This window comes from Somniosus microcephalus, chromosome 6 (genome assembly GCF_052327205.1).
Source record: "Somniosus microcephalus isolate GS21.2 chromosome 6, FLI_Smic_1.0, whole genome shotgun sequence".
Lineage (NCBI taxonomy): Eukaryota > Metazoa > Chordata > Chondrichthyes > Squaliformes > Somniosidae > Somniosus > Somniosus microcephalus.
The window spans coordinates 65,448,721-65,467,231 of record NC_140992.1 but is presented as its reverse complement, the minus strand read 5'-3'; the positions used below and the strand labels follow the sequence as shown (position 1 = coordinate 65,467,231).

Here is an 18,511-nt window from a genome sequence, read left to right as displayed (position 1 = left end):
AACACCGGCTGCGCCCTGTGCGCTCTGCCCTCTCTCTCTCTCCCCCGTCGACACTGCTCGGCCCTTTGCTGTGCCGCTCGGTCGGGCTCTAACCCGCCGCTGTCCGGGAAGGGTCTGCGCACTACCTGTTGCCAGCCCGTTTCGCTGGACCACCTCGACTGGAAAGCCAAGCCTGGCTCTCGACAGCCTCCCCCGCAATTCTCGAGTCTCTGCTGAATGACTGGGCGGTTGCCCGTGGTCGACGCCCGAGTCTCTGGCCTTGACCTCCAATCCACTGATCTCCAGGAACGAATCCCCGGGAGGTGATGCAGAGTTGCAGGTAGGTTCGAACTTGCCTTGTCGCCAATGTTGTGTCTGTGTATAATAAGACACAGACTGCAGGAGAACGGTACAACAGGTGTTTACTCAACGTGGCTCACACGGGAACTGATCTGTACAGATTACTACTCAGTGTTATATACGGGTGTGGTCACTGCCGGTACTGCAGTATACATGAGCTGTAAAAGATAGTTCCCCCCTTAAAGGTATATACATTACAGGGACCATTAGACACGACTGAGTTAAAATTGCTCGGAGTTGGGAACCAGGTGAGGGGGGGGTCCCGCCCGCCAGTTTTCGCGATTTTAACCCCCCCACACGCCTCCAATCACGCCTCCACGGCCCATTGAAAATCCAGCCCAAAGAGTCTGCAAAGGGATATAGATAAGGTAAGTGACTGGGCAAAAATTTGGCAGATGGGGTATAATGTGGGAAAATGTGAGGTTATCCACTTTGGTAGGAAGAATAGAAAAGCAAAATATTTAAATAGAGAGAGACTACAGAATGCAGCGGTACAGAGGGATCTGGGTATCCTCGTACATGAAACACAAAGGCCTAGAAATTTGGTGGGCTGCGCTACCAGTTAGCGCCCAAAGAGGGCACTTAGTAGTTTTAGTGCCACTGGCCACGCCCCCCGCGAAATTTAGCAGGGCGCTAACGGCGGCGTTAGCCTGTAGCGCTGCGCCGCCACCGATGACGTCATCGGTGTGCGCAGCGCCCCGCTACCGCCCCGATCCCGCCCCGATATTGGGTCGCGCCCCCCGCTGTAACGCCGGTCGCAATCTGCGACCGGTTCAGGGGGGCCGACCTGCGGCGGTAGTGGCGCTAATTAAAGGGGAGGTGCGGGGCAGACATTTTTTTTGCTGGCCGCCTGCCAGCACCTCCTCGCGCCGCCGTCCCCGGCCTCCTGAGCACCCCCCCCCCCCCCCCGGGCAGTGACGGCTGTGTCCCAAGAGCCCGGCACCTCTCCTCGGTGCCGGGCTCTTTTGCCGGCACTCGCGATCTCTGATCGCGCTGGTGCAGGCCCCTCCCCTTTAAGGAGAGGAAGGCCTGCAGTACCTGCAGTGTGGCGCTGCGGCACATTGCGCTGCGATATATTCAGTTTCAGCGCCCCAAGAGGGACGCGGGGCACCTCGAGCAGCGCCACGCTTCCGTTTGGGGCGCCGAAACTGAATATCGCGCTGGCGCAATCGGCTCCTTCCGGGGCAGAACTTCCGGCACACCGAATTTCTAGGCCAAAAAGTTAACATGCAGGTACAGCAAGTAATTAGGAAGGCAAATGGAATGTTGGCCTTTATTGCAAGGAGGATGGAGTATAAAAGTAGGGAAGTCTTGCTACAACTGTACAGGGCGTTAGTGAGACCACACCTAGAGTATTGCATACAGTTTTGGTCTCCTTATTTAAGGAGGGATATACTTGCATTGGAGGCAGTTCAGAGAAGGTTCACTAGGTTGATTCCTGGGATGCTGGGGTTGTCTTATGAGGAAAGGTTGAGCAAGTTGGGCCTATACTCATTGGAGTTTAGAAGAATGAGAGATGATCTTATTGAAACATAAGATTCTGAGGGGGCTTCACAGGGTAGGTGCTGAGAGGATGTTTTCCCTCGTGGAGGAATCTAGAACTAGGGGTCAAGGTTCAGACTAAGGGGTCGCCCATTTAAGATGGAGATGCGGAGGAATTTCTTCTCCCAGAGGGTCGTGAATCTTTGGAATTCTCTACCCCAGAAAACTGGAGGCTCAGCCATTGAATATATTCAAGGCTGAGATCGACAGATTTTTGAACTTTAGGGGAGTCAAGGGTTACGGGGAACAGGCAGAAAAGTGGAGTTGAGGCCAAGATCAGATCAGCCATGATCGTATTGAATGGTAGAGCAGGCTCGAGGGGCCGAATGGCCTACTCCTGCTCCTATTTCTTATGTTCTTTTTATGTTCTTATCAGAAGGCCTAATTTGATCTGGAGCCTGGTGTCACCTTAACTGTATGGGCTCAGAGGTTCAATGCATGGTCCTACCAGAAGGGCAAGGCACCCTACTCTCAAATGTTTGACTTCATATATATGCCCAAGCTTCAACCTGATACCATCTCCCCTGTAAAGCTCATGGAGTTGCTGGTAATGGACCAGTATCTTTTTTTTTATTAGTTTATGGGTTGAGGGCGTCGCTGGCAAGGCCAGCTTTTATTGCCCATCCCTAATCTACAAGCACTTCCACCCCAGATCAGGAAGTGGGTAGGTCAAGGGTGCCTGGCCAATGCCCAAGAGTTGATTGCGATGGTGGAAAGACGACTGGCTGCAGAGGAACTGGTCAGATCCCGACGTTTTCCAGGCCACACAACCCTGTGCGACCCACGAGTCAAAAGAATGGGACTGGATTTTTAGCTGATAAAACTCTAGGGGGGCAAGGGGGCACTGAAGAGACTTATGGGTGCAGCCTATGTAACTACGTAACTGAACAAATCTTCAGGTAAACAGGAAACCAGGGAAAATGTGTTACCAGTGTGATGAGTGGGGCCGTGTAGCGGTACACTGCCCAAACAAGGATAAGCCCTTGCAGCGCAGCCTCAGGGAATCCAGGGATGTCAGTTGGGTAGTGTAGCTTGTGAGCCATATGGAGCTCCTAGAAACAATAAAGGTTAATGGAACGGAGGTGATGGCCCTTACTGACTGGGGGGTGCAGTAATCTTGGTTTCCTCGACTCTAGTACTGCCTTCAGATTTCGACCACGTGGATAAAACGGGAATAAAATACGTACATGGGGACGTATTTTATTACCCCACTACCTGGGGCAAGGTGGAAGTGAAGAGAGGTGCTTGGGAAGTAAAGGCTGGGGTGGTACCAAAGCTTGCTCGGCCTGTAATACTGGGGAGGGAGTTGAATCAAGGATCTGGGAAACCCAGAAAATCAAAAAGGGAACGGAGGAAAGACAAAGCAAGAGGAAGTAGGGCGGAGGTGCCTAGAATTTTAGTAGGGGTCCAAGACCCTATTCCCTCTCCAGCTCCAGCCCCAGAGGAAACACTGTAAGGGGGCCTTGGCCCCAAGGTACAAAGAACAGTTCCATTTTCCAAAGACTCATGGACTAAGTATTTGCGGCCTCATACCCAGTGTGTGGTAGACTGGGGTTCATGCTTACGTAAAGTAGAGGCTGTATTAGACAGCCTAAGGATATTTAGGCTTAAGGCAAACCCAGAGAAGTACCACATTGGATTGTCAGAGACCAAGTACCGAAGGTACACTCTAGGGGGCGGGGTGGTGAAGCCTCAAGTGAACAAACTAGAAGCTATAAAAGCCCGGCCCCAACCGGGGAGTAAGAAGCAGGTCAGGGCCTTTTTAGGTATCGTCAGTTAATACTGACGATTTATTCCAGATTTTGCTGCCCCTTTACCAACCTGACTAAAGCAATAACCTGCTCACTGATGCCCAGTTTGGGTTCGGCCAAGCCTTGGTCCAAACATGGACAAAGGAGCTAAATTGCAGAGGAGAAGTGAGAGTGACTGCCCTTGACATCAAAGCAGCATTTGACCGAGTGTGGCATGAAGGAGCCCTAGTAAAACTAAAGTCAATGGGAATCGGGGGGAAAACTCTCCACTGGCTGGAGTCATACCTAGCACAAAGGAAGATGGTTGTGGCGATTGAAGGTCAATCATCACAGCCCCAGGACATCGCTGCAGGAGTTCCTCAGGGCAGTGTCCTAGGCCCAACCATCTTCATCTGCTTCATCAATGACCTTCCCTCCAACATAAGGTCAGAAATGGGGATGTTCGCTGATGACTACACAGTGTTCAGTGCCATAATGATGCAGTCCATGCCCGCATGCAAAAAGACCCGGACGGCGTTCAGGCTTGGGCTGATAAGTGGCAGGTAACATTTGCACCACAGAAGTGCCAGGCAATGACTATCTCCAACAAGCGAGAGTCTAACCACCGCCCCTTGACATTCAATGGCATTACCATTGCCAAATCCCCCACCATCAACATCCTGGGGGTCACCATTGACCAGAAACTTAACTGGACCAGCCACATAAATAATGTGGCAACAAGAGCAGGTCAGAGGCTAGGTATTCTGCGGCGAGTGTCTCATCTCCTGACTCCTCAAAGCCTTTCTACCATCTACAAGGCACAAGGAGTGTGATGGAATACTCTCCACTTGCCTGGATGAGTGCAGCTCCAACAACACTCAAGAAGCTCGACACCATCCAGGACAAAGTAGCCCGCTTGATTGGCACCCCATCTACCACCTTAAACATTCACTCACTCCACCACCGACGTACCGTGGCTGCAGTGTGTACCATCTACAAGATGCACTGCAGCAACTCGCCAAGGCTTCTTCGGCAGCACCTCCCAAACACGCGACCTCTTCCACCTAGAAGGACAAGGGCAGCAGATGCATGGGAACACCACCACCTCCAAGTTCCCCTGCAAGTCACACACCATCCTGACTTAGAAGTATATCGCCGATCCTTCATCGTCGCTGGGTCAAAATCCTGGAACTCCTTACCTAACAGCACTATGGGAGTACCTTCACCACACGGACTGCAGCGGTTCAAGAAGGCGGCTCACCACCACCTTCTCAAGGGCAGTTAGGGATGGGCAATAAATGCTGGCCTTGCCAGCGACACCCACATCCCATTAACGAATAAAAGGCACCAAACCTGGTACAGTGGAACCCTGAGGCGGAAGCTGCTTTCATGGACCTGAGCCAAGCGCTCTGTAATAAACCTGTGCTCATGGTCCCAGACTTTAGCTAAAAATTCATTTTGCAAACCGATGGCTCAGAGTTGGGTTTGAGAGCTGTACTCTCTCAAATAGTTGAGGGAGAAGAACACCCCATGCTCTGCCTGAGCAGAAAACTGTTGCCTAAGGAGTGCCTATCAATTAAATGGCTCGTAGAAATCTCAAAGTGATATCCTACTGGGCGACAGTTTCTCCAAGTGACCGATCAAGCTCCCCTCAAATGGATGCGGTCAAACAAAGGAAAAAATGCCCGTGTTACCCAGTGGTTTATGTTAATGCAGCCCTATTGCTTTGAGGTGGAACACCGGGCAGGAGTAGATCATGGGAATGCCAATTGACTCTCCCGAGTGTACTGCCTCGCGGTGCAGGCCGCTAGAGCTGGTGGCTCTATGTTGGGGAGGGGGAGGGATGTGTAGCAGGTTGATTGAGGGCTGGTATGTCAGCGGCAGGCTGATGAGGGCCCTGATCCCCGAGTAAGGGTATGGCCCTTTATGAAACCTCAACTTTAAGAGGAAGGATAGGGCCCCTTTAAAAACCTTGCCTTTAACAGGTAATTGCAACTGGAGTGGGGAGACTTTCTCCAGCCAACTGAGCATAAAAGGGTGAGGTTAAGAGAAGTAAAGAAAAGGCTGAAAGAGGCTGGGAGTTGGAGAGTTTTCTAGGTTAACTCTTTGTAGGAGAAAGGAGGCTCCGAGATGGTAGGACTTTGTAACAATTTATTAGAATAGGGAATAGTGGCAGAGGACTGACAGATGGATAATGTGATTCCTATATTTAAAAAGGAAGATAGAACAAGTCCAGGGAACTATAGACCATTTAGCTTAATGTCGGTGGTACGAAAGATAATCAAAACTTTACTCCAAGATGTAATAGAAAAACATCTAGAAACCGAAAATGTAATAAAGAGTAGTCAGCACGGATTTCAAAAGGGAAGATCATGCCTGACCAACCTTAGTGAATTCTTTGAAGAAGTACCAGAAAGAGTAGACAAGGATAATACAGCAGATGTAATATATTTGGATTTTCAAAAGGCGTTTGATAAGGTACCGCATGCTCATGACTATGGTAAAAGCATATAGAATCAGGGAACAAGAAGCAGAATGGATAGCAGACTGGCTACTAAACAGAGTGGGGGTTAAGGGTAGTTATCCAGGCTGGCAAAAGGTGGGAAGTGGTGTTTCACAAGGGTCAGTGCTGGGATCACTTTTGTTCACCATTTACATAAACGATTTGGACTCCAGAATCAGAAGTCCAATTTCAAAATTTGCAGATGGCACCAAATTGGTGGGCATAGTTAATACTGAGAAAGACTGACAAAATTGAAGAAGACATTAATAAACTTGCAAAATGGGTGTGCAATTGACAAATTAATTTCAATTTATTAAGTGTGAGGTAGTGCATTTTGATAGGAAGAATAAGGAGGCCACATACAGGAAACTTTCTGGTATCCGGCATGGACAGGACCGACGTGGTGCCGGTTCATCAACAATTCCGGATAACCGAACGCTATAGTAAAAGATACGGAGCTCAGAGCTCCGTATAAAGCAACAAACCCTGTTGCAACAGCTTCAAAACAATCGGCACAAGTTGCAAGCGTCTCTGTAGCTTAGCAACAGCTTCAGCTACACTCTTGTACAGCAACAAATGGAGTAAAAAAAGTAAAAAAAGTTACCTGAACCAACTCCTGAATTTTGCCGGTGGATAGAGCATTCCGGTTATTTAGGGGCCGGTTAATCGAAAGTTTCCTGTACTCCTTAGAAAATAAGAATCTAAATGGAGTAGAAGGGCATAGGGATCTAGGGGTACAGATACACAAATCACTAAAAGTAGCAACACAGATTAATAAGGCTATTAAAAAAAAACAAGCGCTTGGGTTCATTTCTAGAGGAATAGAATTGAAAAGCAGAGAAGTTATGTTAAACTAGTATAGAACCTTGGTTAGACCATATGTTGAGTAGTGTGCACAGTTCTGGTTGCCATATCATAAAATGGATATAGAGGCACTGGAGAAGGTACAAGAAAGATTTACAAGGATGATACCAGAATTGAGAGGTTATACCTATCGGGAAAGATTGAACAGGCTGTGGTTCCTTTCTCTAGAAAACAGAAGGTTGAGGGGTGACCTGATAGAGGTCTTTAAGTTTATGAAAGGGTTTCCACTTGTGGGGGAGACCAAAACTAGGGACCATAAATATAAGATAGTCACTAATAAATCCAATAGACAATTCAGGAGAAACTTCTTTACCCAAAGAGTGGTTAGAATGTGGCACTTGCTACCATAAGGAGTAGTTGAGGCGAATAGCATAGATGTATTTAAGGGGATGCTAGATAAACATGAGGGAGAAAGGAATAGAAGGTTATGCTGATAAGGTTAGATGAAGAGGGGTGGGAGGAGGTTTGTGAGTAGCATAAGCATCGGCGAGGACCAGATGGGTCAAATGGCCTGTTTCTGTATTGTACATTGTACTGTACTATGTAAAACTGCAATAAAACCACCCCAGGAAAGAAAATATGGGGGGTGGGGTAACTTGCAGCTTTTCGATTGGTCACCCATGACACAACTCACCAAAGCTTCCTTTGGAAAGGAAAATTGGGCATAACAGGCAGCCGAACTGATACCGCCAGTTTTATGCCCCCACCGAAGTTGAAAGTTACCCCTATGCAGTTCTTAACATTACTTTATCACAGAAATATGTCGATGTTGGAAACATGTTAGCATATTTTTAACATGTAAACAATTACAGCAAAAGATATATAGAAAGTTGTTTTACCAGTTCAATTTCATGTTGACTCATTTCATGCAGATAGGGCATGGTGGCTAGTTCTGCGATAGTCTGGTTAATCACTTGTGCTTGCTCCTTCATACGCTTTAATTGACTCAGGTAACTGGCATACTGTAGTTTCTCGAGCACACCTGAACCTGGGCAAATCCCCCCCTGACCCTCATCAAAGAAAGACATGTTAGAGAGATGATATCAAAATATTTCAGATCAGTGTCATCTTATTTGTAGAATAACTATCTAAATTATCAATTCCTATTAACTGTTTAAGTAAGTTATTTTCCCAAATTTGTCAAATTCCTAATGTTTGCTCTAACAGTCTTGCTGATCTTTTAGCAAAGGGATATTTTGTTGTAAAGATAACAATTACTAATAAAATTATTACAGTTCCAAATTAGTATCAATTTGTATCTATTTATTTACATGTATAAATTTAATCTTGGGTATACAAGGAATATTTTTTAACATAATTCTAAAATTTGACATTCCATATAAAACCATAGGTTTCATACTGCAAATATCTGTACAATGACCTGTGCTTATAAAAGTTGTGGTCAACGCATGTACATGTGTGTTTTGAAGCGGAGGAGTGGATGGTGCAGTGGGTCAGGAACCAGATTTGAATTCAGTATAGACAAATAGGATGAAAGTCTCTAGTCTGATCAATTTTTATATATTTATTATTTTAGTAAAAATCTTATGTCTGTTTGCACTTCCTGTCTACAAAATATAACTTACTGTTGTCATTCTTCATCACACTTTTCATAGGATCATACAGCATAGAACTCTTTGAAAGAGCTATCCAATTAGCCCCACTCCCCTGCTCTTTCTCCATAGCCCTGCAAATTTTTCCTTTCAAGTGCATATCCAATTCTCTTTTGAAAGTTACTGTTGAATCTGCATCCACCACCTTTCCAAGCACTGCATTCCAGATCATAACAACTCGCTGCGTTAAAAAAAAATCTCCTCATCTGCCCCTATCCCCCCGCCACGATTCTATGGCCAATTATCTTAAATCTGTGTCCTTTGGTTACTGACCCTTCTGCCAGTGAAAACAGTTTCTCCCTTTCTACTCTATCAAAACCTTTCATAATTTTGAAGTCAGCTATTTTCAGTATAAGTTCCCATGTCCACGTTCATAATAGAAACTATCTGTGTAATTGCATCACTCAGTAATTCTGTAATCTGGGCACTGGGTGGTGCAGTACTATCCTTACCCCAGAAATTGCTCAAAATGTTTCTGAAAATTTTTCATCTGAAAATTTTAGAACCAACATTTCTTCTCTCAATAAATGAAATCCAAAATAAAGGTTTAAACAACATTAAGAAATTCACTAAATCTCATATTTCATGTTAAATTTATCTACTGAATTGTCTTTTGTGTCCCAGTTTGTGTGGGATCCACACAGGGCATTGAAACTATGCAGTCATCCGTGGAGAAAGTGGCCAGCTCTGGTGGCCACTGACAGCTTCGATGGGAGTTCAGACTGCTACCGTCTTGGTTCTTAGTTTGAGCATCTCCTCTGGTTTTCAAAGCAAGCAAGAAGAGTGTGGATAGAGGCTTTGCAAGTGTCACATCACTCCTACACTCTGTTCTCATGTAGAGCAATAGGCATGCTGAGGCTCAGTCCCATGAGAGTGGCAGTGGTTTCATGGAAGAGGCACATGCTGTCCTCTCTCACGATGCCAGCTGCCTGCTCCCCCGCCAGCCTCTCAGCCAATGCCCTTCTTGGTTCCTGACAGCCAGCTGGGCTAGGAGTCTGCAGCTGGGTCCTCTATAGCTGGAGCTCCTTGAGGTCACCCACCATGGCCATCTCAAGTGCCCTCAGTGGAAGTTCAGCAGCCTTCCACTTTCCAAGCTGTAGCCATAGGGGTATCACCTCATAGGAGCACCAGAACAGGCAAAAGATCACAGAAGTCAGGCACAAGGGTGAATTTTAGTTTTCAATTGTTAACTTTTTGGAAGTATGAAATAAAGATTGATGAAGCATCTTGATGTTTTTGACTTTTTCTTAACTTAACAGTTGGTCTTAACATTTGCAATGAATTGAGTGCAACACCCAAGAAGGTGTACACTTTCAGGGCATTCATGTGGTGTGTGTAAGGACCTTGGTGAGATGGTCGGAAGGATTGTTGGTGCATTGGAGAGGGAGGGATTATTCAACTGAACCTCTCCTCAATTATTTGCTGCTACACGGCTCTAGCAGCTAGTGGGATTAGTAACCCTTGCTATTCATTTTCCTGATCTTCCAACTACTGTTCGTCCAATTCTTCCTTCCTAGATGTTTCTCAAGGGTTGGCCCCTTTGCAGGGGGAAGTTAAGGAGTTATGGAGTATGTAACAGATGACAATGAATCTAGAGACTCTGTTGGGGCTGTGCTGCAGAATGCCTCCAGACCTGTCAAGGCAGAAGAACCTGATTCAGAAGGTCGGTGGTTTATTCTGTCAAGAGCTCTGGTGGAGGTATAGCTCTGACTGTACCGCTCCTCAGCATCTGTGCTCAGGTTTCTGACAGGATTCATAAACCAGGTGGTCAGCGGATGCCCCTTGTCCACAGGCAACTAGTTCCTGGTCTGGGTGGAAGAGAGGCAGGTATTGAGGATTGGCACAGGATAATGGCATTATGACTACCGCCAGGAAACCAGGCACAGACCTGTATAATGAGCTGCCTGTCGTCGCACACAAGTTGCACATTCAGCGAGTGGAATTCCTTCCTGTTCCCATACATCCCTGGCTCTTTATGTGGAGCGTGCAAGACAATGTGTGCAGTCAATGATGCCTTGCACCTGTGGGAAGCTTACTATCCTGGCAAAGCCTGCAGCTCTTTCCTGTTGTTTCAATGCCTCCATGGGGAACAAGCTAAATTAGCTCCTCATGGAGTAAAGCGCTTTCATCAGATCCCAGATGCAGCAGTGGGCTGCAGATTGTGTGATGTCGCTTACGTCACCTGTTGCAGTCTGGAATGACCCTGTCATGTAGAAATTAAGAGCCACCACCACCTTAACAGCCACAGGTAGTGCTGTCCATACCCTGGTGCAGGGCTCCAGTTGGTGCTGCATCAGGTGACACAGATCAATGACAGCATCCCTTGTGAAATGGAAGCACCTCACGCAGTGCTCCTCTGTCAAGTTCAGGTAGGAAATGCAATTCCTGATCACACGCATGCTGTAGGGCCTCCTGTGCCCTCCGCATCTTCATCTTCTACCAGCAGCTCCTGGTCTATGCACTCTTCCTTGCTGATGCTGCTCCTTCTTCTCCTCCTCCATCCGCAATGGTCGACCAAGCAGAACACCCATTATAAAGCCTGTAACCATTGTGACTCCTTCCTGGCCATCTCATGTCATGCCACCCACCATCTTCCATCCAAAAGGAAAGAAGAAAAACAGAGAGAGAGGAGCAGAAGAGATTTACAATCTATATTAATGACTTGGATGAAGGGGCCGAGTGTACTGTAGTCAAATTTGCTGATGATACAAATATAGGTGGGTTAGCAAGTTGTGAGGAGGACACAAAGGGCTCGAACTTATCAATGGGGACGGGTTGGAGGCGGGACTCACACTTTTTGGGTTGTAGTCCCGCCTCCACCGACTTGTGGCCAACCCACGCTATTTTCCCTTGGCTGACCTTGTTAAGCCCGCCCAGCGGGCTCAGCAGACCAATTAAGGGACACCTGGTTACTGGTGACGTCAGCGATTGACATTTCATCTGTCAAGAGCTTTTGACAGATGAAAAATCAGCGTTTGACAGCTCTGTGAAGCTATCAAACACTGACAATCTGTCTTCTAACTTGAGTCCTTCTACTCAGACTCAATTAGAGAGCTCTCCAGACCAGAAAGCAGAGGCTGCAGCTTTTGACAGTTCAGCGGCCATTCTGCTTTCTGTGCCGGTGAGCTGGGGGACTCCCGAGAACTGAAGGGAGGAAGCCTGCAGGAGAAAGTAAAGGTAAGTAAAACTTTTAAAACACTTTACACGTACCTCACACACTTACCTCTGCACACATGCGCCCATCACCCACCTGCACAACGGACATCTCGACCCCTCCAACCTCTTCAGACCGATGATCCGTCTCGCTAACTTGGCGTGGTTCGGAGCCGTCAGGAAGCCCACACTTCAGGGCTAAAAATAGGGATTAGGCAAAAAACTGCCTGTTAACTACAGGAAACTTTGTGATATCCGGCACCGACGGGACCGAGCTGTTGCCGTCCCATCAAAACTGCCGGACAAACCAGCACTAATGTTAAAACATACGGAGCTTTTGAGCTCCGTATCTAGCAACAAACCCTAACAGCTTCTAAACAGTCGGCCGTAGCTTGCAAGCGTCTCTGTAGCTAAGCAACAGCTTTAGCTAGACCTTGCAGAGCCTGACTGGTGAAAAAAAAACAACAGAAAGAAAAAAACTTACTGAACCGACTCCTGAATTTTGCCGGTGGATCGAGCATTCCGGACAGTTAACCTCTGGATAAACCAAAGTTTCCTGTACCTGTTAACAGGCAGTTAATTGGCACTAATCCCCTTCCCGCCTAGGGGAGGCGGCTCCCAGCACAGGTCGGAGACCCGCCTCCTGGGACATTGGCACGGAGGCGGGTTGGGGGCAGGATGGGTTCCTGCCCCCTAATTCTGCAATTTTCTCACCACTCCCGCCTCTAAACCCGCCTCCTCGGGGCTTGGAAATTCGAGCCCAAAGAGTCTGCAAAGGGATATAGATAGGTTAAGTGAGTGGGCAAAAATTTGGCAGATGGAGTATAATGTGAAAAAATGTGAGATTATCCACTTTGGAAGGAAGAATGAAAAAGCAAATTATTATTTAAGTGGAGTGAGACTACAAAATGCTGCAGTACAAAGGGATCTGGGGGTCCTAGTGCATGAAACACAAAAAGATAGCATGCAGGTACAGCAAGTAATTAGGAAGGCTAATGGAATGTTGGCCTTTATTGCAAGGGGTATGGAGTATAAAAGTAGGGAAGCTTTGATGCAACTTTACAGGGCGCTGGTGAGACTGCACCTGGAGAACTGCGTACAGTTTTGGTCTCCATATTTAAGGAAGGATATACAGGTACTTGCATTTGAGGCAGTGTAGAGAAGGTTCACTAGGTTGATTCCTGGGATGAAGTGGTTGACGTATGACGAAAGGTTGAGCAGGTTGGGCCTATACTCATTGGAGTTTAGAAGAATGAGAGGTGATCTTATTGAAACATATAAGATTCTGAGGGGGATTGACAGGGTGGATGCTGAGAGGATATTTCCCCTAGTGGGGGTATCTAGAACTAGGGAGCATAGTTTCAGAATAAGGGGTCACCCATTTAAGACGGAGATGAGGAGGAATTTCTTCTCTCAGAGAGTCGTGAATCTTTGGAATTCTCTACCCCAGAGAGCTGTGGAGGCGGAGTCATTGAATATATTCAAGGCGGAGATTGACAGACATCTGAACTACAAGGGAGTCAAGGGGTATGGGGAGAGAGCGGGAAAGTGGTGTTGAGGCCAAGATTGGATCAGCCATGATCTTACTGAATGGTGGAGCAAGCTCGAGGGGCCGATTGGTCTACTCCTACTCCTATTTCTTATGTTCTTAGAACAGAAAGAAAAGCAAAACATTGGGGAGAGAGGGTCAGAAGAGAATATAGAAACAGTAGAAGAGAGCGAAACAGTACCATGAAAACAATGGAAACAGATAAGAAAGAAGGAATATTCTCTGACTTACCATGTGCAATGCCACAGAAGATCGCAGGAAATGTAATTTTATAGCAATAGGGGTACTTATGCCATGATGGGGATAACATTAGGGCCACTGATTTACTGTGACTGAACAAATTAAATTCAATTTCTAGTAAATGGTATTCTGAAATTTTTACTGATGTTTTTGGGACTGAATTTAACTACTCTGTCCATTATTCTGTGAAAACTGCAAATAAGTGGCCTTTATTTTTATATGTATATTTCTTTACCTATGTATTTTATTTTTTATTTTTACCAGTTTAAACCTGAGAATTCACAGCTAGATGACATGCAAGATATATATACCAGTTGAAAATTGCTATCTGGGTAGGGATAATGAGGCTTAGCTGCACTGGAGGCGATCTGCACTTTGGTAACACTGGGAAATGGTCCTTTTAATATGCAAGTAGGGATCCTATGTCATACATAGAACCCCAACTGCCACTTTTGGAGACAGCTGTGCACATTACAACAGTACAGCTGGAGAGGACCAATAATGCTAAGTTTATAATTATCTTTGTGGAACCAGGAGCAGAAGTGCTCCTTTGGATGCCACAAAAATCATGTGAGCTGCTGCTGTTGCCTGAGCTCTGCACCACCCCTTCAACCTACGTTGCTGCGCAATTTTCAGGAAAAAATGTGGCTCTCAGCATCTCCCTTTCCACCCTTCCCCCAATTACTCATGCGTTTCAACAACCCCTTTGCTTCCATGATGTCTACTACCCTTCACCTTCCCACTATCCCTTCCCTTCTATATCACTTTCTCATTGCCATCAATTCCCCCACCTCTTTCACTTTCAATTATCCAATCAATCCTTTATCCTCGCTCTTACTGCACTATCACTCACCTCATCCTTAACCTCCATCCACTCCTATTCATTCCCCCAATGGCAGGTAGCCCTGTCAACTTCAACCTGTTACACCATCCTCTCCCCACGCCCTTCTTGTATGTTCCTCTTAAAGATGCTTTCAAAATTCTATTTTCTCTCTCTATTTTGCACATACACATATAGGTGTTAGCATTTAGAGGCTTTGTTTCACAGCTTTAAGCAATGAGCAATTACCTTTTTTACCTGTCAACAAAACACGAGTGAGATGGTTTTACATAAGAACATAAGGAATAGGAGCAGGAGTAGGTCATTTGGCCCTCGAGCCTGCTCCGCCATTCAATAAGATCATAGCTGATCTGATCTTGGCCTCAACTCCACTTTCCCGCCCGCTCCCCATAACCCTTGACTCCCCTATAGCTCAAATATCTGTCTATCTCTGCCTTGAATATATTCAATGACTCTGCCTCCACAGCTCTCTGGGTAGAGAATTCCAAAGATTCATGACCCTCTGAGAGAACAAATTCCTCTTCATCTCTGTTTTAAATGGGCGACCCCTTATTCTGAAACTATGACCCTTAGTTCTAGATTCCCCCACGAGGGGAAACATCCTCCCAGCATCTACCCTGTCAAGCCTCCTCAGAATCTTATATGTTTCAATAAGATTGCCTCTCATTCTTCTAAACTCCAATGAGTATAGGCCCAATCTGCTCAACCTTTCTTCATAAGGCAATCCCTTCAGCTCAGGAATCAACTTAGTGAACCTTCTCTGAACTACCTCCAATGCAAGTATATCCTTCCTTAAATAAGGAGACCAAAACTGCACGCAGTACTCCAGATGTGGTCTCACCAGCGCCCTGTACAGTTGTAGTAAGACTTCTCTACTTTTATACTCCATTCCCCTTGCAATAAGAGGCAACATTCCATTTGCCTTCCAAATTATTTGCTGTACCTGCATGCTAACTTTTTGTGATTCATGTACGAGGACCCCCAGATCCCTCTGTACCACAGCATTTTGTAATCTCTCTCCATTTAAATAATAATTTGCTCACTTAACCTTTCTATATCCATTTGCAGATTCTTTGTGTCCTCCTCACAACTTGCTTTCCCACCTATCTTTATATCATCAGCAAATTTGGCTACATTACACTCGGTCCCTTCATCCAAGTCATTAATATAGATTGTAAATAGTTGAGGCCCCAGCACTGATCCCTGTGGCACCCCACTAGTTACAGTTTGCCAACCTGAAAATGATCCATTTATCCCGACTCTCTGTTTTCTGTTAGTTAGCCAATCCTCTATCCATGCTAATATATTACCCCCAACCCCGTGAACTCTTATCTTGTGCAGTAACCTTTTATGTGGCACCTTATCGAATGCCTTCTGGAAATCCAAATACACTACATCTACTGGTTCCCCTTTATCCAACCGTTGAAATTCAACGGGTGTTTCTTTGAGAAAATTGAACATTAACATTAAGAAAGATAATCTCTCACCTCTCTCTCTGACCACAGTCTCTCTTTTCTCTGTTTTTACTCACCCGTCCTCTCTTTTTCTGACCCCATCTCTTTCTCTCAGCTTAATACACCTTCTGAATGTATAGAACATGAAACAATAGCTGCAACCCTGTTATTTATCTCACTCTCTTTCTCTCTCATGCACAAACACAGACACACAAAGCCTGTTTTTTTTAAAAAGCACTCAATATAAATCTTACCTGACTACAAAAGTTTAAAATTAGTCCTCTAACTTCAAATAATTTTGAAAAGTAACTGAGTAGAAATTGCTAGAAACAAAAGGAATAGCTTCTATCAATAGAGCTTACTGAATGGTACTGATAAATCTTGGTAAATTAGGTACACTGCACATGCCAAGAGTGAACAATCCAAATATAGCTCACGGCATCACAGCTCTGGGTAAAAATATCAAGTCCAAGCCTAGGCTTTTGGGAGAGGATCAGGCCTCCAAGTAAAACCTTTAATGAAGGCATTAAAAGACACAAAAGACAATACATCAGCTAAATTTAAATAATGTTATTGTGAAATATGTAATTTTTTGTTTTGTTTAAACCTTGATTTTGTGCAAAATTTTAGTTACTGAGGAAAAATCGTCAAAGGGCTAGAAATTCATTATAGCCCAGGAATGGGCGGTATCTTTAGAAAAGTTTGAGAATTAGCGCCAGGTGCTAATGCTTTAGACTGCACACAAAATTCATTCTCACTGCTCAAAGAAATGTTTGGGGCACTAAATCAAGTTTTAAAGGCCTAGCTCAGTGGCGTTATACTCAAAGGGTGGGCCAATATCGGGTGCAGTCTATTCTCAACTCATCACTGCCACAGGCTTTTCCCAGTATTTAAAGGGGAGGTTCATTGATACTGCAGCACGTTATTCTCAGTATTGCTGGCTGTGCAGCTGCCTCAGCAGTCATGGAAAAGGACAGGGATGGGCCGGAAATAAAGGTTCTAAATTGGGGGAAGGCCGATTTTAATAGGATAAGGCAGGATCTGGCCAAAATGGACTGGGATCAGCTACTTGTAGGAAAATCCGCATCGGAGCAATGGGAGGCTTTCAGAAGGGAGATTGAGATCATACAAGGGCAACATGTTCCCATAAATGTCAAGAGTGGTTCCAAAAACCACAGGGAACCGTGGATGTCAGGGGATATACGGGAATGGATTAGGAAAAAAAGGAGGGCTTTTGGTAGATACAAAAGGCTAAAGACGGAGGAAGCCCTAGAGGAGTACAAAAAGTGCAGGGGGATACTTAAAAAAGAAATTAGGAGATCAAGGAGGGGCCGTGAAATAACACTGGCGAGCAAAATAAAGGAAAATCCGAAGATGTTTTATAAGTATATTAAGGGTAAAAGGATAACTAGGGAAAAAATAGGGCCCATTAGGGACAAAAGTGGCAATCTGTGTGTGGAGCCGGAAGATGTAGGAGGGGTTCTAAATGAATTTTTTGCATCTGTTTTCACTATGGAGAAGGACGATGTAGACATAGAAATAGGGCGGGGGGACTGTGATATGCTCGAACATATTAACATCGAGAGGGAGGAGGTATTGGCGGTTTTAGCTGGCCTAAAAATGGATAAATCCCCAGGCCCGGATGAAATGTACCCCAGGCTGCTGTGTGAGGCAAAGGAGGAGATTGCGGGGGCTCTAACACATATATTCAGGACCTCTCTGGCCACAGGGGATGTGCCAGAGGACTGGAGAACCGCTAATGTAGTACCATTATTCAAGAAGGGTAGTAGGGAAAAACCGGGGAACTACAGGCCAGTGAGCCTAACATCAGTGGTAGGAAAATTACTGGAAAAAATCCTGAGGGACAAAATTTGTCTCCACTTGGAGAGGCAAGGATTAATCAGGGATAGTCAACATGGCTTTGTCAAGGGAAGATCATGTCTGACTAATTTGATTGAATTTTTTGAGGGGGTGACTAGGTGTGTGGATGAGGGTAACGCAGTGGATGTGGTATACATGGATTTCAGTAAGGCCTTCGATAAAGTCCCGCACAGGAGACTGGTCAAGAAGGTAAGAGCCCATGGAATCCAGGGTGCCTTGGCACATTGGATACAAAACTGGCTTAGTGGCAGAAGGCAGAGGGTGATGGTCGAAGGTTGTTTTTGTGACTGGAAACCTGTGGCCAGTGGGGTACCACAGGGATCGGTGCTGGGTCCCTTGCTGTTTGTGGTCTACATTAATGACTTGGATATGAATGTAAAGGGTATGATCAGTAAATTCGCGGATGATACTAAAATTGGTAGGGTGGTAAATAGCGAGGAGGGTAGCCTCAGTCTGCAGAACGATATAGATGGGTTGGTCAGATGGGCGGAACAGTGGCAAATGGAATTTAACCCGGAAAAGTGCGAGGTGATGCACTTTGGGGGGTCTAACAAGGCAAGGGAATACACAATGAAGGGAAAGACCCTAGGCAAGACGGAGGGTCAGAGGGATCTGGGTGTGCAGGTACACAGATCCCTGAAGGCGGCGGAACAGGTGGATAAGGTGGTAAAAAAGGCATATGGGATACTTGCCTTCATTAGCCGAGGCATAGAATATAAGAGCAAGGAGGTTATGATGGAGCTGTATAAAACACTGGTTAGGCCACAGCTGGAATACTGTGTGCAGTTCTGGTCGCCACACT

General features: G+C 45.8%; 1 protein-coding gene across 3 annotated transcripts in view; it reads right to left on the bottom strand.

Moving 5' to 3' along the window:
- LOC147115769 (spermatogenesis-associated protein 16-like) overlaps window positions 1-18,511 on the bottom strand; it is a 258,198-nt gene that overhangs the window by 20,717 nt on the left and 218,970 nt on the right. For 2 of the 3 annotated variants that reach the window (XM_085990302.1, XM_085990300.1), the window contains exons 8-9: window positions 11,815-11,942; window positions 7,818-7,982 (exon numbers count right to left, since the gene is read on the bottom strand). In XM_085990302.1, coding sequence (XP_085846428.1) covers window positions 7,818-7,982; window positions 11,815-11,942 — 293 coding nt within the window. The remainder of the gene's footprint in view (window positions 1-7,817; window positions 7,983-11,814; window positions 11,943-18,511) is intronic. The other variant, XM_085990301.1, reaches the window with a different exon arrangement.